Source organism: Gavia stellata, chromosome 5 (genome assembly GCF_030936135.1).
Source record: "Gavia stellata isolate bGavSte3 chromosome 5, bGavSte3.hap2, whole genome shotgun sequence".
In the NCBI taxonomy this organism is placed as follows: domain Eukaryota; kingdom Metazoa; phylum Chordata; class Aves; order Gaviiformes; family Gaviidae; genus Gavia; species Gavia stellata.
Genome location: NC_082598.1, coordinates 18,073,777 through 18,098,097, shown reverse-complemented (window position 1 = coordinate 18,098,097; position 24,321 = coordinate 18,073,777). Strand labels below are relative to the sequence as shown.

At 36.6% G+C, this 24,321-nt stretch overlaps 1 protein-coding gene across 1 annotated transcript in view; it reads left to right on the top strand.

Annotated features, from left to right (window-relative positions):
• LCORL (ligand dependent nuclear receptor corepressor like) overlaps nt 1–24,321 on the top strand; it is an 87,519-nt gene that overhangs the window by 23,165 nt on the left and 40,033 nt on the right. Inside the window, exons 2-5 of the mRNA XM_059817901.1 lie at nt 7,173–7,238; nt 14,130–14,209; nt 14,479–14,608; nt 23,693–23,947. Coding sequence (XP_059673884.1) covers nt 7,173–7,238; nt 14,130–14,209; nt 14,479–14,608; nt 23,693–23,947 — 531 coding nt within the window. The remainder of the gene's footprint in view (nt 1–7,172; nt 7,239–14,129; nt 14,210–14,478; nt 14,609–23,692; nt 23,948–24,321) is intronic.

The following is a 24,321-nucleotide window of genomic DNA, read 5'->3' as shown; positions in this document are numbered from 1 at the left end:
GGAATGCACCCAGAGATATGAATAAAACAGTCTTTATGGCTTGGAAAAATATAAAACCAAAAAGTGAATTTAATTAGAAATGTTTTCACTGAAAGCTTTTTATCAGTTCATCTGTTCATACATTCCCAAACTGGAAAAAGCTGCAGCAGATTGGGGCGGGGGGGGGCAAGTATAAGTGGAGGTGTTTTCTAGGTGACTTATTGTGAGGTCATTGGTGTGATGAGAATTTGAAGTTATAGGGTTTTCTTTCACTTTTTTTTTGTAAACTCAGTGGCTACAGCATGGTAGCTAGTTACATGGATTTCCAGTTACCCTGTTGCAAGTGACTAGGCAAGTACCTCAATATGCCCCAGCATCAATTGTAATTATTATAGGTTGCCTATGTCTTATGAGGCCCCTCCTTTAGATTTAGTACTATTGTGTTTAAGCACTGAGTAAAAGAGCAAAGAAAAAGACATTTTTTTTTTTTAATAAAAAGGATTAAATGTTAGTGAAATGTTTCAAATACAGTGACTTTAACAAAAAAAAAAAAGCCTTGTAGCTAAAGCCCTAGAATTGGATTACTTCTGAAACAGAAACATGTAAATGGGGGGGGGGGGGGGGGGGGGGGGGGAGAGACTACTTGTGAAGGAATGAAGAGTCAAGGGTGAATGGAAATATACTTGCTTTTATAAAATGGACTTTCTTTTGAAAAGAAGATGCAAATACTGGAGTTAATATGGCCATAAACAAGACTAGGGGAATCAAGAAATCGATGTCATGTAGACTGTACCAAACCTATCAAAACTGTTTTAATATAACCTGCACATACACTACTGTTCTGTTTCCCAACTGTATAGTAATTACCTCTCCTATCTTCAGACCCACCAAGTGGTGCATTTGAAAATAGTACTCAAATGTCAGCTTCCATTTATTATATGATATTTATTCTTTTTTGTCTGTTTTCCTAACACGTGGTCTGAGTCATTCAAACCAATTTGTTGAAAACATACTTGCAGTCTCAGTTGTGATCATCTAGAGGATGTTGAGAGGGAAGGAGGAGGGGTGTGGTTTGAGAAGGCACTGAATTGGGATCAACTGTGAGGCTAAAATAACTATTTCCTCTCAGAAACATTATGGAGATGCAACTTTTAGAAAAACAGTAGCCGATGTATAACTAAACCTGTTTGACCTCAATTTGTATTGTACAATTGTTCAATTACGTCTGTCCAAAACTAACCTAGGCCAACCTTGTATTAAAAATTCTAAGTCTGTACCTTGTGATTTCCTCTAGACTCGGTGCAACATACAATCTACTCCATAGATAGCTGCCACAGCGACAGGTACAGCTAAGCTATTTATTGGTTTCTGGATGGAAGAGGCTTTCATAATACATAGCCACACTGCTGCTAGAGAGTAGATGAAAAATGGCTGTATTTGGTCATGCAGTGAGGAAGAGTCCTCGTGCGTTCCTTGAATACCTCTGTAAGTCTGTATAAGGTGCACAAACTGGGAAGCTTCCATGGAATGTATCCATTTAATCATTATTCTGTTTTATTCATAACAAAGAATTTTACAGCCTGTACTGTTCATACTTGGCAACATACTTTCTAATGTAGATAAGCTTTTAAGATGTGACAGATACTAAGTAGTTTACAGTGATAAAATGTTATGGAAAACTTATTAAGTTCTATGAGCACTTGAAGGGTAGTTTCCCTTTAAAAAGACTTTACTTAAAAGTTTTGAAGGCAGTCTTAAGACTTATTTTGGATTTAATAATCCTGTTTTAATACTCTTTTGAATGTGAGTAAACTTGTAGAGACACTTAAATAACATACTGGAAATAATTCACAAAGTAATGGTTTCTGAATTGCTCAGTAGTGGTAATTACTCTGACCTTTCCAATTTCTTTTGACTTTATAAAGAGTTAGTAGGATAGCTCACTAAAAGCCTTGCCATAGGCCCTTGGCCCATTTAAGACTCCTCTGGTTTAGACAAGGCAGTACAGCAGTCCTACTTGTAGCTTCATTGCATTTCCTCCCCACCCAGGGAAGGGATGTAGATCAGTGACTGCTAAGCCCAAGGCTACTCAAGTTCCTCACTTCCCTTGGGATCTTAAATTCCATCTCATGGCTGCTGTGGCCAAGACCACTGTTAACTGTCGTATCACTGATCAGTTCTTCCTTAATAATGAGTAGCAGGTCTAGCAGAGTGCCTCCCCTGTTGAGCTTGTCCACCACCTCAATCAGGTTTGTCCTCCAAGCACCACAGAAATCTTCAGGGTTGCTTGTGCACTACCATGTTGCATTTCCATCAGATGCCAGGGTAATTGGTATTTTTCATGAGAGCTAAGGCCTGTGATTGTGCCGCATTTTTTCTTGGTTTTTTTGAAGGCTTCATTTACTTACCCTGGATTGGGCAGTCTGTAACAGATGTTCACCATGATGTTCCCCTGGTTGAATCCTGACCCATGGATTTTCAGCTGTCCTGTAGCCCGTTCCATTTGTTCAAGTTCTTTGCATGAAGTGTAAGCATTGTCCTCCTTGACTTTCTCACTTCTCCTTCCTTAAAAGCCAGTGTGCATCCACTACAGTTCTTCAGTTGTGTGAACTCTCTCACCATACTGCGTACTCCTAGTGAGATTGTAATGCGCTCTGATTTCTAATCCCTTGTGCTTGCTTCCTGTGCTGAATGGATTCATATGCAACTACTTAAGATGTGTCCCTGCTTATGCCACTTTTTCAGGGGGACTGTAAGATCCTCACTGTTGTGCTGTCCTGTGTGTTTACCCTCTCTGCCATTCTCCCACCTTCTAAGCTTCGGTCTCCACTTCCCTGGCAAACCTAGTTTGAAGCCCTCCTTATGAGGGAAGCCTGTTGGCAATGATGATTGGCATTACCAAATGGATCCTGTGTCTCTCAAGCACTCTGTTTCTCAGAGGATCTTAACGTCTTAAGAGCTGAAGTCCTGCCTGCAGCCATGTAGTCAGATGTTGATCCACAGGTTGTGTTTGCTCCTGTCAGAGTCTTTCCCCTGGGTCAAAACCTGGGCTCTGGTGTCATTCACCATTGTCTCTGGACTCCGGTGGTTAGCTTTGATCTGCTGACGATCTTCTTTGGTCGTATTGTGGTGGCCATGTAGATGGGCCGCAAATGATAATATTGCACTGGCCAGATGAGCTGTAAGAGTTTCTCTGCAATGTCCTGGATTTGGACCACAGGCAAGCAGCAGAGCTTTTAAGACGGCCAGTCTTGCTGCTGTGCAGAAGCCTTCATCCCCCTGGGAGTCTGCAATTACTGTCACCCGTTGCTTCCTTTTAGTGACATTGCTGTGACCCATGGATCAGGCTTAGATGCCAAACCTGACAGAACTTGTTCCTCCTCACTTCTTTCCTGGGCTTCGTGCCTTTTCAGCACCGGAATAGCTACCGATGGAAAAAGAGAGCCCCCTTCCTGTTGCTGGAGGTCACAGCTTCCAGCCTCCCTTGTCCTGGGAGTCCTCATCCTAGCCCTGAGTAAGGAAAGCAATAGATTTGGTAGAGGGTGGTTATGGGGTGGGGGGCGGGGAGAGTTAATGTAGGGAAAAGAACTGTTCACAGCTTTGTACAGGAAAGCAAACCGTGGAAGCTTTTAACTGGCTTAAGAGACTAGCTGTATCAGAAATTTCTGCTTATGAAGACTGTTGAAGGAACCTGACTTGGATCATAAAGGATGTCAGGTAATGAAGAAAGCTTGGTATTCTTTTTACATGAAGATACAAGAAGTAACACAAATAAGTAACAAAAGAAATTTATTAGAGGTAAAGGGAGTTTGACAGATTGGGGCATTGCAAGTTAATAAAGCCAATGGTGTTTCTTTTTAGTTTGGAGCTAGAAAGTGTCAGGGCTCAAGTAACAGTAGTTTTGAAAGGTAGTTTGCAATCCAGGAGACAATCGGACACCAAAAGACACAAAAAATTCTGTAAAATTAATTTAGAGCAATTTTTTTTTTATTGGTGAATCACAAGAGGTGTAAGTAAAGTATATTTGACTGGTATCTGTAGGCTCTTCAGGTTCTGCAGAGTTCCAAAACTACTACTACCATCTGCTTGTGCGTACTGTCTCATGAAGTAAAACAAAGGTTTATTGCAATGCCTGCGTTCAGGTGATTACACTTTATGAAACAGTGCCAGCCCATATTCATCAGTAGCTGTTCTAGAAACTAAGATGTATCTTCCTGTTTAGGCTAAATTAAAATTCTATCAATCCTGCTGAAAAGCGGCAGAACTACTTTGTAGAAAACTGCACAAAGTGGAAGTACTACACATCTTCTCTGGGAAAACCTTAGGATAGGGGCTGGAAAATGATTCTCTCTATTTTGTTAGGTTGTACAAGTAAATTTCCTTTTAAAAGAAAGGATCCAGTATCCAAGGTGAGGAAGCAAATAATGATTCTGTGATTCCGTGATTAAGGTTGGAAAAGACCTGCAAGATCATCAAGTCCAACCATCAACCCAACACCACCATGCCCACTAAACCATGTCCCACAATGCCACTTCTACACGTTTTTTTGAACACCTCCAGGGATGGTGACTCCACCACCTCCCTGGGCAGACTGTTCCAATGCTTCACCACTCTCTCAGTAAAGAAATTTTTCCTAATATCCAGCCTGAACCTTCCCTGCCGCAACTTGAGGCCATTTCCTCTAGTCCTGTCACTAGTCACTTGGGAGGAGAGACCAACACCCACCTCTCTGCAACCCCCTTTCAGGTAGTTGTAGAGAGCGATAAGGTCTCCCCTCAGCCTCCTCTTCTCCAGACTGAACAACCCCAGTTCCCTCAGCCGCTCCTCATAAGACTTGTGCTCCAGACCCCTCACCAGCTTCGTTGCCCTTCTCTGGACATGCTAATCACATTGATTAAGTCTAAATTGTGGCTCCATGTGGAAGGTCTGGGAGGACTTGTAAGAGAAGTGTCACTTTGGGTGGGTAGCATGGAACTAAGTTTGGTGAACTAGCAGAGAAGTGGCTTGGTGTGTTCTTTGCTCAGGAAAAAAAACCCCACAGTGTGCTAATTGCTGTCTTTAATACAAGCTGTATGGAAGTCTGTTTGGAAATTGCATTATTTCTTAACGAACAGCTGTTTCACAAAGCTGTTCTTTCTGTGCTCATGTTTTTGCATAGGCAGGAGCAAGTAGTAGGGCAAGCAGATAAAAAGTAAAGAGAGAAACAAGTAACACCCTCTACACCCGGTGGAGGAGGGGGGAGAGGCGGGGGGGGGGGGAGAAGGTAGGTGTCCAAAAAAACAAGGCGGTTTTGGGTTCTAACTGGAATAGTAAACAAGCTGCTTGTTGTTTGATTTACCAAGTGCTAAGAAAAGGGAGTTAGTGTTTGTTCTTTTGGAATAAGTACAGCTGTCTCCGAGAGATACTTCACTCCATTCATGTCTTTACTCAGTGACAATAACTTGCAAGAACCTAAGTATGGGCTAGCTGCTGAGCTGAAGTGGCTTGCAGTTTATACATAGTGTGTTTTATATTTCCAGACTGTTCTGTTTGGGGAATTGCTATTTTAACTTCGGACATCTTCATCTCTCTTGCTTTTTTTGTCCATAATCTTTTGAAGCCAGAGGAACTGGGAATTTGTGCAATGCTAATATGATGTGAATTTATATTACATTGAATCTAAGAATCGGTGGATAATGCTGTAAGGTAATTTTTAGTGTGTGCTGGGGCCTTGGATTTTTGCTTTCTAGCTTTTGTAGACTGTGTTTTAAAAAGTGTGTGTGTGTATGTGTATATATATATATTTGTGAGAGGACAGTGGTTTTGTCACTTAATTTGTGTTCTACATAGGACTGTATTTATTACAAAGAAAAGTGAAAAAATAGAAATAAGTACATTTATAGCTTAAATCATAGACTTATAGTAAGTATAATTATAAACAACTTGTTTTAATAATATTAATATAATTAATAAAATCATAAAATAATACAAAATTGAACGGTAAATTTTAACAAAATGTAACCTGTTAAGCTGAACAGCTCCCATGTGTTAAGATAGCTTCTCTTGTCCACGTTAGGATTTTAATATATTATTTAACATGCTACTTAAGATATGGTACATATTTATTCTTCCTTATACTAGTGTACATACAATCTAAACCAAAAAGTAAATGTCATTTTTGGTGAGAGCAGTATGTTTTGTTGTCTTAGAGGGCATCACAGCTGATGAGCAAATTTTATGATTCTAAATGTTCTTTGTTGATGGTAATTAGTTGTTTCCTGAAGAGACTGGTATCTTTTATGTGGTGTGATGATAAAATAGTCCTGCAAAGTACTGTAAAATAGCTTTAATATAGACAGGGCTTGAGTATGAAGAATGAGAACCTTCAAATACTGCTTTGAATTATCCTCTTAGTTGAAAATAAACTTGTTATTAGGAAGGAGAAAAGAGGAGGCACTTGGAAAGTATTTCTGTATTGAAGGAAACTTCGGTTATATCGATGATGATGATATAAATTCTCACTATATTTCATCAGTTGTCCTGCATCTCCTCTTTTTTTAATCATTTGGTTTGCTCTGTATCTCTTCTCCCTTGTTATAGTATGTGATTTTACCAAATACCTAAACAGACTAGCTGGTAAATCTGGAAAATAATTGGATTTCTATAATCCGCCATTTTAAAACATTTTTGTACATATAAGGGGAGAACTAGAGAAAACTGTCATTATATCAGAAGCAAAATAAGCTTTCTCTTTTATATTTGTAGAAATATTAGCCTACTCAGATTATGTAATTTCAGGTTATCATAAATGAGAAGTTTCTGATTTTGAAGGTTTCCTTTTTTTTTTTTTCTTTCTTTCCTTCATACATGATTCTAATTCTCAGTGTCAGAGAGAGAGACTACTTCAGTTGCGTAGAGCTATGAGGCTAATCCTCCCACCTTTAAGATTCTGGTAGTTATTTTAAGTCTAATGAGGTTGTTGGGACATGGCTTAATAGGCTCATTGTGTGCAGATGGCAGTTGCTTTGTCTTATTTTTATCTTCTAATTCTGTTGAACAGTACTGTAGCAGAAGGAGTAAATATTTGGATGATAAATGTAACAATTTTTGGAATTGCTCTCAGAATTTGAGAATACTTGTTGCCAGTGTTCTCGAATTTGCTTTGTTTTAAGAAACTTTTGATTTACTGTTTCAAATGTTTCTTTTGTCTCCAGGTTTTGAAAGTATTTTAGAAGGGCTTTATGGACCAAGGCTACGAAGAGACCTCAGCTTATTTGAAGGTAAATGAGCCAGCTTTTAGTGCAATGACCTTAATTTATTAGTTTTTCTTTTAGTGAAAGATAGTTTAAAGTATATATTGAATTCTAAAAAGGAAATCTTCAGTTGTTTGGGTTTTTCTTCTAATGTTTATTTCATCGTGTTCTTGTCAATACTGTGCATAGGCAAAACACTAGGTAAAATGGTACCTAGGTTTTGTTCCCATGGAGTGAAATTTTGGATTAGCTGAGCGTTCCTGAGAAGCTCTCATGAAAAAGATTTACTTTTCTGGAATACTGCATCTCCTACTTCATTTTTGGACAGCTTTTAGAAAGGGAAGACAAGCTGCTCAGCTTCCTGTTGATGTTAGTTGGGGGAAGGAAGATAATGAATGCTAGTTTGTTTTTTTTGTAGTGGTCAAGAAAATTTAAGCTTTTTATAGAATTTTTTTACATGTTTTTATATGCATATAAATTAAGCTTTTTGTTTTTATATATTTTTATATGTAATTGTATCTATATAAAAAGTATATCTATATTTAAGTGTGTATATATATAAAAAATATCTTTTCCATTACCCTTATAAGACCTAGCCTTATTCTAAATGGGTTTGGTTTTGCTGGAATAGCTGTCAATAACACCTGAGTCTTTAGTTAGTTAAGTATGAAATGATTTATCTGTCTTTAACAAAGCAGAGGAGGAAAATCAAGCACAAAATTGCTTTGAAGTATTGAAAGAGGTGTTTTGTCAAGTTCATTTTCATGGCTTTAAAAAATGTTCTGTTATTGAACCTTCAAAATGTTCCATTTCATTTCTTTACAATTCATTATCTGATGGTGTAATTTGTAAAGCATGTAACTTATATGCCACTCTGCCTCATGTACTAGCAGTATATATTGTTTATGTTTGCTTGGAATAGGTTTGGAATGATTGCTTTAACTTGGTTATGGCTTTGTCCTCTTCATATTGTGTAAGTTCCTTGGCCTATATCGTATGTATAACACAATATTTTCAAGGGAAAGGGGGAGACCTTGAAACGCTACTTTACTGATGTTTTAAGAATATTTTTGCCACTTATAAAGCTAAGCATGCCACTAGTCAAACTTAAAAACATTTAAGAAATGTGTAAATTTGGGTTAAAGCTTATTTTCATGAGTAGTATTTCCATCCGCTGTGATATGCAAGCACATTACTGCTTTGGAAAGGGAACAGGGCATTGTTATAATAGTGTACGGTATCTTTCTTTTTCTGTTTGTAATTCCAATGGGTTACTATGTATTGGGCTTTACACTGATTAATGATTGAAGTTTTATTATTATTTTGTATCAAAGGGTTTACATTTTGAAAGAAATTTCAGGATACTTTTTTTGCTTTAATGTAAGAAGGCAGAAAGTGCTGAGCTAATGAATCTAAGTGTTACAGTTAAAGGAGCCTGATAGTACACAATACGGTGTTATATTGCTCCTTCGGAGTTCCTACATGTATATATTTGAGCTGTCTTATGGGAAAAGATTTACTTATTTACCTCACACTGTTCAAGATTTCCTGGAACCTGTTTAAGATCCGCTATTTCCATTGCTTGCAGAGGACCTTTGATATTTGATGCCCCATTGACTTTGTCCTGCAAATTAAACTCGTGTTTATCTAAAATGTAAAGTTTTAAAACTATTTTTTTCCAATTTGCAAGAATATTGGTCAGTAATGTGCCTGAATTTTTCAACATTTAAAGCCTGTTTCCATGTTTGACACATCTGTAAAACTGATTTTACTTCTGGACTAACTGCAGAAGAGATGGAGTGTTAGGTTGGGATGCCCACCTTACCTTACAATTTTTGGTTAATTTTTATAGATATTGTATCTGTAACTTCAGTAATCCCATTTGATATTGCCGTGTTTGGTACAAACACAGTAGAGGTAGACCTTATAGTATAAGATGCAAGGCTATTTCTAATTTGAGGTCTGAATTGCATTATAAAGGTTAATACAGAACTCTTGAGTAAAACTTGTTATAAATCTTTCTACAGCCATAATTTAAGTGCCACTTTTCACTTTACAGATAATGAAACTAAGATACAAAGTAAATAATTTGCCTTAGTTAACAAAATATATGGTTGGTAGAATCAGAATCAGGACCCAAGTTTTTAGACTCTTAGCAACATGCCTAAATCACTGCATCTTGTAACGTGTCCATTTTTTTCTCATCATAACCGCTGAACCATTACTGTCAACATGCAGCATTATGCCTCTTTAGTAAAAGTGTATGTTTCTTGGAACAAACCTCAAGAAATTATATGGCTTTCTTATCCAGAAATGTGTGAGAATCGGCTGAAATAGCACTTTTTCCCTTGCATTGTTGGGTTTATGTATTGTTTGTAACATAGAAAAAAATTAATAATGTGCATAAAATGTAACATGAGTGTGTTAATTGATATATTTCCTCCTTAGTTCTGTCTTGAAATAATAATTTAAACTATAGATCTAATACTGTATTGTATATTCTCAAAGTTGCTTGAGAGAATAATAAATTGTAATAAGAAATTTAAATGGTAAAAGGTCACTTCAGTTTTACTAGGGTTTTTTTACTTTTCAAAGAAAATATCTTGTAAACCTCAAACAATCATGCTGAGTAATTGAACTGAAATAGCCACCCATAGCAACAGATAGTTACCTGAAGATGGCAAGATATTTTTCACTGTCTTGAAATTCTTATATGATGTATATGTAGATACATATACATGTGTATATGGGCTTGCTTAAATGGTTCTCGTCACCTTTGTTACTCAGCACTAGGTTTTTCTCCTGACTGCTTTGACAGTGCAGCTTCTGTTTGCAAAGTTGTTGTCAAGTTCTGTATCTTGGCATCTGACCTCAGTCATGTTCTGAACAAGCTCAAGGCTTCTTGTCATTGAATCCTTAAGGCTTACTAATCCTTTGCTTATACCCATTTTCAGCGAAGTAGATTCACGTGTAAATTGTTATTCTTTACATTCTACTTACGGATATTTAGCTTAAGTGTTAGAAAGCCCTCTAATCATCTGGTATGTGTGTATTTTCTTTTTTGGGATTATGTGCTGTTCTCTTATGGACAGAGGAAAAAGACTGTCTTGTGGGAGAAAAGCAGCTCTCCTACCATTCTTTCTCTGCCAGGGAAAAAACCTTTATACAGGATGAAAGGTTTATTTGAGGGTGTGTTTTATTTTTCCTCAGGTTGTTCTGGAATATTTATTCATATGTAAAGTAATAGGTTGAAAAATTATATTAGAAACATGAATCTCTAATATCATTCAAGTTTTTATGAAATTAAAAAGATGAAGGAACATCATAAACACCTTAGATATTCTAATGTAATTATTAGGAATCAGTAGTGCCATATAAAAAGGACGGGGATGATTTGTTCAGAATTGTGACAAATAGCTGGAAAATCTTTTGGGACATTATAATAAATGCAGAAAATACAGGAAAGTAAGGGTTGAATTTTTCTAAGCTATCTCATATTTAGATTTACTAGATAATTATTTCGCATTTTAAGTGGTAAACATGGAATCTGTCCAGTACTACAGATGTCTGTATTAATTTGTTTAATTCAGCATGACTCCTTGGGAGAAACGGTTTGGGGAAACAAAGTTTTGAATGGCTTACATGAAAAAAGATAGTAGCTTTTGTCAAAGATCACCATTTCATTCTTAAAAAATAGAAATAGGTTTAACAGCTTTGTACTAAATGGCTTTGGTTTCAAGTAATAATCTGTACCATGCTTAGTATTAAAATGCTCTTTGCACAATCTTAACAACTTTTTCTCATGGGCTGGCTAGTGTTGTAGGTTGTCAATGACTCTTTCATCAGCTGACCCTAAGCAAGATAAAATGGAGAGGGGAGGTGATCATGATTCTAAATTAAATGTAGCTAAGAGAAAGCTTGTTCTGCTTAAAGTGCCATCTGTGCCTCTGATCTTTCTGAGAGTATGATTGTCTATCTGTAGTTAAAAACTAATACTGGTCTCAGTATGTTTCCTGTGGTGGTGACCTGAGACTGTTGGATGCCTGGCATTTGATTTTTCTGGTATATATCTGCTATCTGATGGCAGTTTTGCTTAGCTCACTGGCATACTTAATGTGCTATGTTGTACATGGTTTATACTTCTTTGAATAAATTTAGTATTATGTAGAGCTGATGTTTCTTAAGGTTTGCTTTTTTGGCGACACACAAGGATTGCTCTCTAGTTAGACTTTTAACAGTGGAACTTCAGGATTCCAAGACAGAAGAATTTCTCTGAAAACATAAAACCTGTCTTGGAGATATACGCAGAATCCCAACATTCATAAGTAGATTTATCATGAATGCAAGGAAAACAATGAAAACATCAACTTGTTATGAAAGAATAGTGTGGAGTTTTTTCATCTGTGGACATCTTAAAGGAATAGCTCTAACAGGCTGGGATAGCTAGGTTAATTCAGCAAAAATAACTCATGACCTTTTGTTACTGTCCAGTAAAGAAAAATCCTGTGTCTGTTTTTGATCATCAGCTGTCCAACCTGTCAAAACTGCTTGTTTGCATCTCTGGAAGCATGTAACACGTTGTTAATACAGAATTCTGTTCTAAATTAGCATTTTGGAGCTGAGAAAACTAGATTTAAATAATAATACAGAGTTACTTGGGTTATGTTTGCACTCAACTTAAGAACCTCATTTTTTCAGATTGATTTAATTTCTGATGGTGCTTCTGTGATAATATATTTAAGAAAGGGTAAAAGCTCAGCAGTTTGGAGGGGCTGGGGAGTGGGAAACAACCTTGCAGACAGCAAGAAGGTCAGAGAAGTAAGAAGGGAGAGGAGGTGTTCTGGGCACCGGAGCAGAGATTCCCCTGCAGCCCACAGAGGGGACCACATCCGAACAGATATCCAGACTGCAGCATATGGAGGACCCCACACTGGAACAGGTGGAGATGCCCTGAAGGAAGCTACAGCCCATGGAGAGCCCTTGCTGCAGCAGGCTCCTGGCAGGAATTGCAGCCTGTAGAGAGGAGCCCACGCAGGAGCATGTTTTCTGGCAGGAACTGTGGGCCTGTGAAGCGGTCTCTTACTGAAGGACTGTGCCCTGTGGAAAAGACACATGCTAGAGCAGTTCATGAAAAACTGCAGCTGTGCGAAGGACCCACACTGGAGCAGTTCATGAAGGCCTGAAGCCAGTGGGAAGGACCCCACGCTGGAGCAGGGGAAAAATGTGAAGAGGAGGGAGAGGCAGAGAGGAACTGCTATGAACTGAGGATGGCCCCTGTTCCCCATCCTCCTTGTGTTTTTTGGGGTGGGGGAAGAGGTAGAAGAGTCAGGTATGAAGGAGTGAAGTTGAAGCCTGGGAAGAAGGGATGGCAAGGTGGTTTTAGTTTTGCCTTTCTCATTCTGCAAATCTATTTTTATTGACAATAAATTAAATTAATTTTCCCCAAGTTGAGTCTGGCTTGCCTGTGACAGTAATTGGTAAGCGATCTCCCTGCCTTTATCTTGACCCACAAGTTTTTCCACCTTATCTTCTCTTTCTGCCCTGTTGATGATGGGGAGTGAGAGAATGACTGGGTGGGTGTTGGCAGCCAGCCAAGGTCAACCTACCACAGTGTGTTATTGAAAGCAGATAACCTCAAGAACTTCCCTAACAGAACTGTGATTGTAATTTAGTGGTACAGAGAAAAGGACAAAATCTATTTGGCAGCTGGGGGTGGGGGGGGGGGGGAGGGGGGGGAAGTTGTTTAGGCTGTAAGCACATGAACTAGAAATGAATGGGATGGAGAGGACCTTGGTGTTGTAGTTAATCGGGTTCATATTCACCTGCCAAAATGCTGCAGCTGTGATAGACTCATGCATAACTAGGATACTGTAGGAAAAGTACTGTCTACAGTTTAAGGAAGTCTGATGTAAATGTAAAAGAAAGGCACTATGTTGAGATCTTGGTCACCTGTGTTCAGGAAACAGGTGTTCAAGTGAGAGTGGTGCAGAAAAGATGGGGTTGAATCTCATAAGAGTAAACCAGGTGGACTAGAGTAGCCTAGCAAAATGAAGTGTAAAGGGGGGATAATGATATTCTCTGTAAATACATCAAGGTGCTAAATACCCATGAACAATGTTGCCACAAAAGCCAACTGGAATAACTTGCCATGATTAAATTTAAACAAGAAATTAGAAGGTTAATTTTAACTATTAGCATAGTCGGTTTGGGAAAAGCTTTAAAGCAATTGGTGGTTCGGGAAGAGAAGAGTATGTGGTGGAAAACTCTTAACTTTTGAAATGAAGCTTAATAACTTGTTTAAAGAAAATACATGGCGTGTCTCCATTCAGTAGGAGAAGACTGGACTTTGATACAGGTGATCTGTTTAAGTCCTGTGTTCCCTTAAGACCAAAGTACATCTTCTGATAAAACATATAAAGGTATTTTAAAGTTTTCTGAATAAATCAAGTGCTGCAAGTGAGTATAGGGGTTTGGTTTACTTGCAGTGATGGTATAAAATAAATTTAAAATATTCTAAGTACAACACATGTAGCTCAAATGGCAAGGAGTCCGTATCCCAATTCCTAGCTTAGTTGCTACAAGTTTGCACACTTTTGTTAAAAGGAATGATGACTGGAATTCAGAGTTTTATTTACAGTATTCATGTGCCTCCAGTAACTATTATAGGTAATCAATTGAAATGTATGAGTTTACCTTTCCTGTTAAGAAAGGTGCCCTCTGCTATTTGAAAGTTGAGCCATGTGAGCCAGACAAGACTTTGGAAATATCTGAAGAATTGAATACTACTGACTACATTGTACCAATAAATGCATATGAGATTATGATGGAATTTATTTAAGAGAATTGTAGGATGTGTATTTTGTTCTCAAAATCTGTTTTTACTTTTTAAAACATCTAGCTTTTTTTTCTTCTTTTAAGACTGTGAGCCAGAAGAGCTAACTGACTGGTCTATGGATGAGAAATGTTCCTTTTGTAATTTACACAAAGAAACAGTCAGTGTAAGTATGAACGTGATATCAGGCGTGACTCCCCAACACCCAATTTTTGGTATGCAAGTAAGAATCAGAGAATTGAATTTTGTGAGTAGGTTAATACTGCATTTTCACTCAAGGTAGTTTGGCTATGAGAGGGCGTGAGGTGGTTTGGCTTTAAAGTAAATATATTTTTAGTGGTTCTTTTTCACTCAATAGCTCAATAGTTTAGTTGTATACTGTGCTACCAGTAGACTAACTTCTGAAAGACATTAAAATCTTCATATGTCTTCTAGGATCGTGCATCAGTTACCGGTTCTTCACAGTCAACGCCTACAGAGGAACTGTCATCTCAGGGCCAGTCCAACACTGATAAGATTGAATGCCAAGCAGAAAACTATCTAAATGCACTCTTTCGAAAGAAAGGTAATAAAAGCATGCCTTTTATATTAAGAGATATGACACAAATCTAGAAGAAGGGAATGATTTAGGGTTGATTTTTGATTCTTAAATAGTTTTTATGTATCCACTGAATGCGGTTTCTCTTCTTTCTTCCTTTGGTTTTCCTTAATCTTTTTCTTTGCTTACTTGAATCACCAAATGAAGCACTATTCTTGCTTGCCATTGCCGTTAGTTAGTCCTATTGCATGGTGTGTTATTTGCTTGAATCCCTGTCCACAGTATTTTATTTTATTTTATTTTTTACCATGAGCTGCTACTTTGTTTTCATGCCAACTTCAGATGCCATTCTCTGGAATTTTAAGCTTTTAAATGTTTTCTGTTCCTAAACTTTCACTTCTAGTTTTCAGTAGGAAGACTGTTTTAGGTGAGAGAATGTGTCTTAAAGATTACAAAATGGGATTTGGGATCTTCTTGCACAAAAGCTGCTACCTCAAATACATTCGAGTCAGAGGTTGAAACTTCTTGTCAAAATACAGTACTTAGTAGTAACTCATTAATTCTTTGACTATCCTTGTTCTTTTGGTACTCAGCAAGTTATAGCAGAACATGAGTGACTGACAAGTCAGCTTGATTCACGTAGGTTACTTAGCTAGTCACTGGCAACAGCAGCAAAAATACTAATTTTCTTCCTTAAATTTCTGTGTAAGGAATGTGAATGCAGCTCTACTCAGTAACTCCAACTTTCACAGGTTTTTCTTGGGTTTATTAGGTGTGCTTGGATGTCAAAATAGCTGAGTATGACTAGGGTGACAGCCCTCTCTTGTTCTAACAAAGAATTAGAGTCAGACACATTCTCTTTCTTCACATAGATGGGAGAAAAAGACAAAGTTAATTTTCTTCGCTTTACCTTGCTGTAGCAGTAAGATTACTATGCCCTTGAACCAGGGGTGAGTGGAATCTTTTTCTGTACAGGTCATCTGTCTGTTCAGCCTACATTTTGCTTAGGGCTTTAAAGAACTTTGAATGGAGTGCAACAGCATTTTGAGTCCATCTTCATTCCTTGGCTTTCTTTAAAACCAACTGTTTTCCATTTGAAATGGAACATCCAGTGAAGTTGCCAGCTCATTACTTCTGAAATTCTTATTAGATTTTCATCACAGGCCAAGTTGCATAGCATCTCCCTAGGCGGGTATTTTAATTCCTTCAAATTTCTTTCTCAGATCTTTTCTTGGTCTTGATGTACAGTGTTTTTCAACATTCACCTGCTTTATACTTCTGCTGGAGATGCTGCCTTCTGATTCTCTTTGAGAGGAACTTTTATCATGGAAGAAGTGAAACTTGGCATGACCTCACCTTACGAGAGTGAGTGACTTTTGTGAAGTTCTTCACAAAGAGCATTTGGCTTTTAGCATCTTCCTTAGGTTTTTGATCTGCCAGATCAGTAATGCTAGGTTAAAAAGGTTTTGTCTATTGAAAAACAAAGTCTTTTACAATTGTTTTTGTGATTTTCTGAAGGACTTGTGTATTCTTGGGTAAGTGGTACTTTGCTGAAGAGTTTTCTAAAAATATTGCTTCAGTTCAGGTTCCAGCAAAGTCTCTTAAGTTGTTCAAATTGTGCGAAGTGAAAACGAAAAAAAAATTGTATCTGCAAAGGGCATGTGAAACCAATTTATGAGGTATTTAAGTAATTGTCTTGGCTTCGTGGGAGGAAGATGAAGACTTTTACTAGGAAAATCCCAAGTCTGCTTTCTGAATTTTTGTAGGTTTTTGAGATCAGTTATCAACTTAGGAAAAAAGGAATCAAAAAATTTCAAGTAATTGTTTAGCTAAGAAACAGTTCTTATACCTAGTACTAAAACAGATGTCCTCTCATTGTCAGAAAAAAAAAAATGTAGCATTCTTGGTCAGCTCTCTTTAAAATGAAAGTAACACTTGTTTCACTTATTTGGACTGCAAACTCCTCAAGATCATATACTGTCTCTTACTATCATAACTAGCACAGTTTGATTTAGGGCCTCTGTGAACAACTTCTAAGACTAGTGAGCAGATTTGAGAGTTATGTTTGTTGGTCTCATTATCCTTTTATTTTAGAACAAGTTAGTATATGGCTGGGTTTTTTAATTTGCAGACTGGTTTTGGGGTTTGGGTTTTGTTTGGGTTTTTTGGTTTCACATCAGGAAACTAGTTCAGAAGATCTCGAAACATGCAGCCACGTTATATCATAGTGTACAGCATACAACCTTCAGGCATTCATAGATGAGGATTTGTCTGTAGAATCCCTGAGAAAAATGATTCCTCTTTCCTTTTAAGAAGATGATAGAGTTACTGCCAACATGGTTAAACTCTTGAGAGGCTATAAGTAACAAAGTCTTCCTATTAGGAACCTATCTTGGCTATGTGTTAGTGAAAGACTAGTTTGGTAGGTAGTTGTCTGTAGGAAAGTCCTATCCTCAGCAGACACCTCAGTAAAGCCAAAGTAGTTTTTGTCATTAAATGTTGATTGTTTGCATTAAACAATATATCTAAAAACAAGATGTTTTCTTCCTGGCTATGACACCTCTCTCTGCTCATTTGGTGTTGTAAGCAGGGTAGACTGTGATACTTTTCCACTTATATAACATTAAAATACATCCATTTTCTTTTGTCAAAAAAGCAGTTACAAGGAAAAACCATGATGTGCTTTAAAAAAATACATATTAGTAATTTTTTAAAACTATGAATATTGTAGAATGTGGCATATGTGATCATCATTACATGGCAGAACCACAGTTGTTTAAGAGCTTGATCAGACATTTTGATTATGGATTATTAATTTTCTGGCTTTCTAGTGATCCACGCTGTATGTTCTTGGAAGCTTTTTTTTCCATTCAGTATTAATGTGACCTCTTTAAATGAAAACAACAAAAAAGGTCATTTAAATACATTCGTGGTTGTGGATCAGCTTCTGTCTTCAGGACATGATCCACCAGGAGAAGATAGAAACCTGAAAAGCTTCTGTAGAAATTAAGGAATTGAGGCACAAAATTAGAGGGAGTAAAATGGTCAGGATGTCTTGAATCTTTCCAGATTCTCTGGGCAGCTCTGTCAAATATCTTCAGTGCCATGTTTTCCATACCAAAATAATTTCCCTGTAAGCTTTTTGAAGTTCTTTCTTGTTTCTAGGTATCTGTCTCGTATTCTAAAATATTTCTATTCGTAACTATGGCTTCCTTGCACCATACCATCTACCTGCATTTAACTCTCAGTTGTCCTGTTCTTTGCTTAGTTATATCTCAGATGTCACGAGCTGGTTATGCTTCTTGGACAGTGTATATATGATTTGGCAAACCTGTGAAAATGTAATCTTGCACACATAATCTCGGACTAAAAAAAAAATGTTACTTTCTGAGGTGTAGTTTTGAGATGTACACACTACTTGATCCCATACCTGCAGTTCCTTTTATTTAATAATTTTAAGTACTCTAAATTGTCCTTTCAAAATCTGAAAGGTTTTCTGTAAGAACTGATAACTCTATCACAGCTTGTGCAGTAAATTTGTACGACATCTTTGCTATCCCTCTTTCTCAAATTCATCAGGAAGGAATGTTTAGCAGGATTTCAGCTGCTTTCTTAAGGAAGTAAAACATAATTTTTGTGTTGCCTGCCTGCCAGTATTACTGTCTTCACTGACTTCTGAATTTCTTGGTCATTTTCAGCTACATTTAAGAAAATCCTTAGAGATGTGACTGTATATAGAGTAATGAAAATTACCATCTGAGTAGAGGAAGGAAAAGCGTTGAATGTTTACAAGAACAGAAGACTAGAGTGAACTTGGCCCTTATTCCTTCTGTTTGATCAGTCAAGTTAACGAAACTAATCATGATTCATGGCTCACATAAATTGCTGTATTCTGTATTTAACTTGCTTGTGATCTGACAGTGAGCTGGACAAGTTTATGGGTAGAGCTAAGAATATTGCTGGGACAGTGGCTGTTGAGGTGGGGTAGTTATAGAAAACATGGCCTTTTTGTGAAAAGGGGAGAAGGAGAGGAAACATGCTGATAAGCAACCAAGTGTTCTTTAGTTCTGCTACTCATGTAACAGGATTGTAAGGTACAAGGGGGGTTGTGATTTCCTGCTGATTGCCACTGCTTTTTGGTATTGTATCAAAAGATAAATTAAGTCACTATTGTGACTTTTGAGTGAAAAAATACTGTTTTTCAAGAAATAGAATACTATTGTGGAGCACTGTTTTGGGAGCTTTTCACTCCTTGTCCAGTGTCCTGCCAAATACAGATGCAAGTCTGAACTATCAGTTAAATCAGTTGTTACTTTGTGCATTGCAGTCTAGTGATCGCACATAGTGTTAATGTACAGAATAGTTAAGAATATGAACTTGAATAGTTACAAGGTGGTGCGGTATGTAAACTGAGGAAGTCTTAATCTTAAATATTAGCTTTGAATTAAAAAAATCATTGCAATTAGTGATAATTACACATCATCTTTATTACTGCCTTCTCTTGCATTCTGGCTGTAATCTTGACAATCAAAAGGAGAAAAAGACAGATTATGTCATACAAATGTGTCATTTAGCCTTCTCTTATCCTAATAATATCAGAAGGTCTACAGTGATCTGAGAGAAACTAGAGGAACATCAGAGCTACCTTTTACTCCAAATCCTTAGAGACTGTTCTGCTGGGTTTGAAGTAGTATGTATGTACACAGATGATCCGTGAAGTAAATACAGCTGTCTTGTGTTGTAAATCAACTGTGAAAAATAGAAGTTTAAACAGATGTAGGCATGTAGATTTAAAACTTTGTAAGTAGCTATAATCATGACTCCTAATAAGACATCTTAAAATTAAAACTTTTTGGGTCATACAAAGTATATCTGGTGCCATCTGCTGATAATAGTTAAGAAATATTTGCTAGTGATACTAAGCTCAGATACCTAATACTTTGCTTACCCCAAAATACATTAAATTGCATTTAAAAATTTTATATGACTAATTACAAATTTCCTGTGTGTAGTGAAACTTTACTCCTGTGAACTTAAAATTACAGGTCTCTACATGTTTTCATTGCATACTTGTATAATAATACAGGCTTACAGCCATTGAATGTAAGTAGTTAGACTTTAAGTAAAACACTTCAAGTGCATGTACCCTATTCTGATCACTCAGGACTTCTATATTGATGAAACATTATATAAACATTGCATTTACCCTTAAGTCTATGTTTCTTTCAAAAATCTGCAGTGTGTAAAAAAGAAAATAGTATGTGAAACTGTATCACTTTTTCTTCTTTCCTTTAAATATCTCACATCTCTCATTTCTGTTCTATATCATTTGGAGAGCCATGGGAAATTATTTCTAACTTCAAAAATACTCTAAGTTACTACTTCCTCATAACACAAGTTACGCATCCACAGCTTCATTCTCCATGAGGAAGCAAAGCAGCATAAATAGGAATGGATTAAGAGCAGCTTTCCAGTACCTCTGAGGAGGTTACTGAGAAGGCAGGGTCAAACTCTTTCCTAGTGTCCTGCTAAGCACCATTGTAGATTACAGACAAATTGCAACAAGAGGTTCTGTTTTGTGTAAGGAAAAATGAGGACAGGCAAGCAGTCGAACAGACTGCCCAGAAAGGTTGTACAATCTCCATCCATGGAAGTATTCAAGACCTAACTGAGTAAAACCCAGAGAAACCTAATTTGATCTCATAATCAACCCTGCTTTGAGCAGGTAGTTTTACTAGAGACCTCCCAAGGTCCTTCTAACATGAATTATGTTTTAATGATTTGCACAATAGAACAGTCAATACTGAAGATGTGATAGCGACAGTATTTGCATTTATGGCAGTTAAGCTTAACTGTGGTCTAGCCCAGTAGATTGAATATGCATAAGCAGCGAGAGCACTTCAGATGCATCCCTGGAGCACATCTTCCAGATTATATGCTCCGAGATACCTTTTCTCCCCCACCCCACCCCCCAGTATTACCTTTTTAGAGTGAATTAACTTAAAATCTGTAAACGCCCAGTAGCTGTAGCAGTTGAATATATGAGAAATTTTGCTGCATTTATTCTTCCATAGGGAGTATTTGGAAATTATTAGGAAAAACTTAACGCTAATAGTAAAGAAAATATTACAAGAGCAAAAAATAAATCCTTTGTTATTCCAACTAGGTCAAAAGATGACTTTGCCCCTAATGGAAAAGCGGGCTTCTGTAAATGTCTAAAAGCAATTTATGCTTGGATATTACCAGCGTGCAGAGTCTAAAATGGAATAGAAAGGCAATAGAAACTTGGCAGTTCTGAAGGAGTTTTGTCTTGCAATTTTATAATAATTGATGCTGGAGATGATGATTAATAAGCAGAAATTGGTTATGTGTTTTACATCTAATGGTAGGCATCCCTATGATCTTTTGCTTTTTAAAGGCACCGATTATACCAGGATGTAAAATAACTATCTTTCCCATTTGCAGTGATGATCACCTGTTCTCCAAAAGTCTTCTAAGAAGTTTTTCTTAGGTGCATGCAACAAACTAATTTCTCTATGTAAGCAGGGTCATTCCAGACCAGATACCTGGCAGACTATTCAGTGTTGATGATGTTTTGTATATTTCATTTTGTATGAGTGTCTTGATTACTGCCTGTCAGATTTTTATTTGCTTGTGTTTGGGTTTGTTTTGTTTTTAAGCTAAGCTATAGATCAGTAGTTTTCGTTGTCTAGAGCTACGATTCCCCTGTCATGCAGACACTTACTTTTGCTCTGAGATAATTTAGTTTTTCAAGTCCATCTATTAACTTTCTTTGTTCTCTTGTTATTTTTGCATATACGTTACCATTTTTACACCTGTTGCCTTACTGGTTCAATATCTTTTGTTGAGTTTTTTTATTTCCTTGTAAGTGTGTCTGTAGGATGACAAAATTTCAGTTGAACATTTATTGAATTCATTATTTAGGAATCAGGAAATACCAATACACAAAGAATACCTGTGCCTGGATGTAACATGAGAGATGTTTTTCTTTGTAGGTATCCTCCATAATTTAAAATTTCACCTCATACCTCTCCTCTAGAAACTCCTATCAATTTTAGAAATTTTGGTAGAGATCTGGTTGAAAGACTGTTGGAAGATAGAGCTTTAACCATAAGCAGACTTGTTTTGTCATGCCTTGCATAAGGTGTCTTGAAGCCAAGATGTCTAGCATATACTCTGTGAAAACGTTGGAGCTTCACCTTATCTCATAAAGCATTACTGAAAGGCCAAAAGGTATTGACAAGAAACATCAGTCAGCTGCCTTCTTGTATGCTTTAGACAGCAGATTGCATACATGCATGTTTGTAATTCCTTGCAATACTCTGGTGAAAATGAATTCTCAAAATGGAATATGTTTCAAATAAACCTGAAACAAACAAAAAAAATCTTCTACTCGTTCATCCTAAACTTGAGCAGCATTCTTTGATCTGTCTCAGTAGTCGCTCTCTTGCTAGTAGATGGATAAAGTCTCGCAAGCATAAAATGCTTGAGCAAATATGCCATGTGATCCTCCAAACTATTTCTATAGGAAATACACACTTTGCATGCAAACATCTACCCAATCCAGTCCTTTCAGTTTCTCCACTTCCGTTAAAACAAAATTCAATTTATCATCTGTCTTCTCTGTTTCAGACTAACTTAAGTGTCCCAGTAACTGCCACCATGTTCTGTTGCATTTCTTTCAGGCAGTCAAGGCAGACCTAAAAGCTAATTCATCTGTATCACGGTCACACTTACTTTAAAACTTTAAATCCCTGTCCCTTCTTGATGAAATCTGTTTCACTCATTACCTGTGAACTCAAAGATGGGCAGTGGTTAAAATGTCAAAAAGGATATTTTTGTTTTGTGTGTGTAAAGTTGAAGGAAAGAAGGAAGAGTGGGATAGTGAAATGAGTACTACTACTTCCACTTTAAGGAAGAACATAGATCTTTGAGTACGGGCAATTGTGCTTGTCTTGTGAAATAAAGTATTGCAGTCATCAATGCAGTATTGCATTGATGAGTAAGCTTACTTTAAGTGAGCTTCTTAATTACATTGTTATTTTGTTATTTATGCTAAGTTACATATCTTTATTTTGTTGATCTTTCTGGTACTTTTATTTCTATTAGGATTCTTTTTTCAGTGATTCACAAATGTAGTTTCAGCTATGCTTGTTAAGAGGTTTAACTTTTTTCTAGCTGACAGGTAATATTAAAATAAAGTCATAGGTACCTCATGTTTGATCTTTTTTTTTTTTCATTTTAAAAGCACAAAAATAAACACTTCTTTCCATGGGACTGTTACATACACACAAAAAAATAGGGTACATACAGTTTAGAATACGAAATAAAACTTTTCTCCCAAATGTTTTCATTGGTAGCACCTTGAAAATGTCCTGAAAATCCTGTAAGATTTTACAATAAAAATGTACAACTTTGTTGTAAAATTAAATTGCTTATATTACTACAGTTTGTATAGGACATTTCAAGTAGCATCATATCAGTTTTGACATTGCAATCCTGAATCTACAATGGGTATTATAATCTAATATGTAGTTGAAACAAATTTTTCTCTCTTTTTTTTAAGATCAGCTTCTCAAAAGTCCAACTGTTCTATGTTATGAAAAGGACTAATCTATAGAACTGCACTTTAATTATTTTTCTTGTAGTCGTTCTTTGAAAGTAACTTCTTTATGTATTAATTCATAGCTTTATTTAGCTTTCACTGGTTTTATTCAAAATTCTTCATTTTCAAAACTGAAAAGAACAGTCTGCAAATGAAAATTCAACTTATTCACCAACAATAAATACAGATTCTGACTCCCATACTTGCATTATTTATCTACCCACATAGGTTGACTTGCATGCTATGACAGAGGAATAAGGTAAAAATTACTGATGTGTGCTAAACATGTTCTTCCAAGTGACCTCCAGTTCAGAATGCTCATAAGAAAAACTTACTAGACATCTGAATTAATGTGTTCATTACACATGCACTTACTACATGCATTTATTGTGTTTATAGGAAGTATTTATTTAAAGAAAAGTACTTAAATTTGGGGTTTTTTAATACATCTGTTGCCTGTGTTGTTGTTGTTTTTTTATTCCTAGATCTTCCTCAGAACTGTGATCCTAACATTCCCCTAGTTGCTCAGGAATTAATGAAAAAAATGATCCGTCAGTTTGCAATTGAGTACATTTCAAAAAGTAGCAAAATTCAAGAGAACAGAAATGGTTCATCGTTTGAGCCAAGCCTGATATGTAAAAGTATCCAAATGAACCAAACGGAAAACTCCCTTCAGGAAGAACAGGATAGCCCTCTAGACCTCACTGTGAATCGAACTCAAGAACAGAATACTCAGCAAGGTAAATTTCTGTATCTGCTTCTCTGTGTTTTGCTGTCATTTATTAACTTATTACGTCTTATTCCCTTAAAAAAATAAATATGTGTCTGTGTCAAATATCTATATGTTTTGTCTTTCCAAAGTAGTAATCCACATATAGAAAAAGAATATTATCTTACGTGACTAAAATAAGGTTGAAGGAAAATTTGGCATTGCATCAACTTCACACTTAAAGCAACTCTCACATTTTCTTTTAAACACCAGGAAAAATGTTGTAAGAGAACTGTAAAAAAAAAAAAAAAAAAAAAAAAAACAAAAAAACCCCACAAAACCCAAACAAAACAAACAAACCCACCCCACCCAAAGCCAAACAAACAAAAACTGCAAAAAACCCCA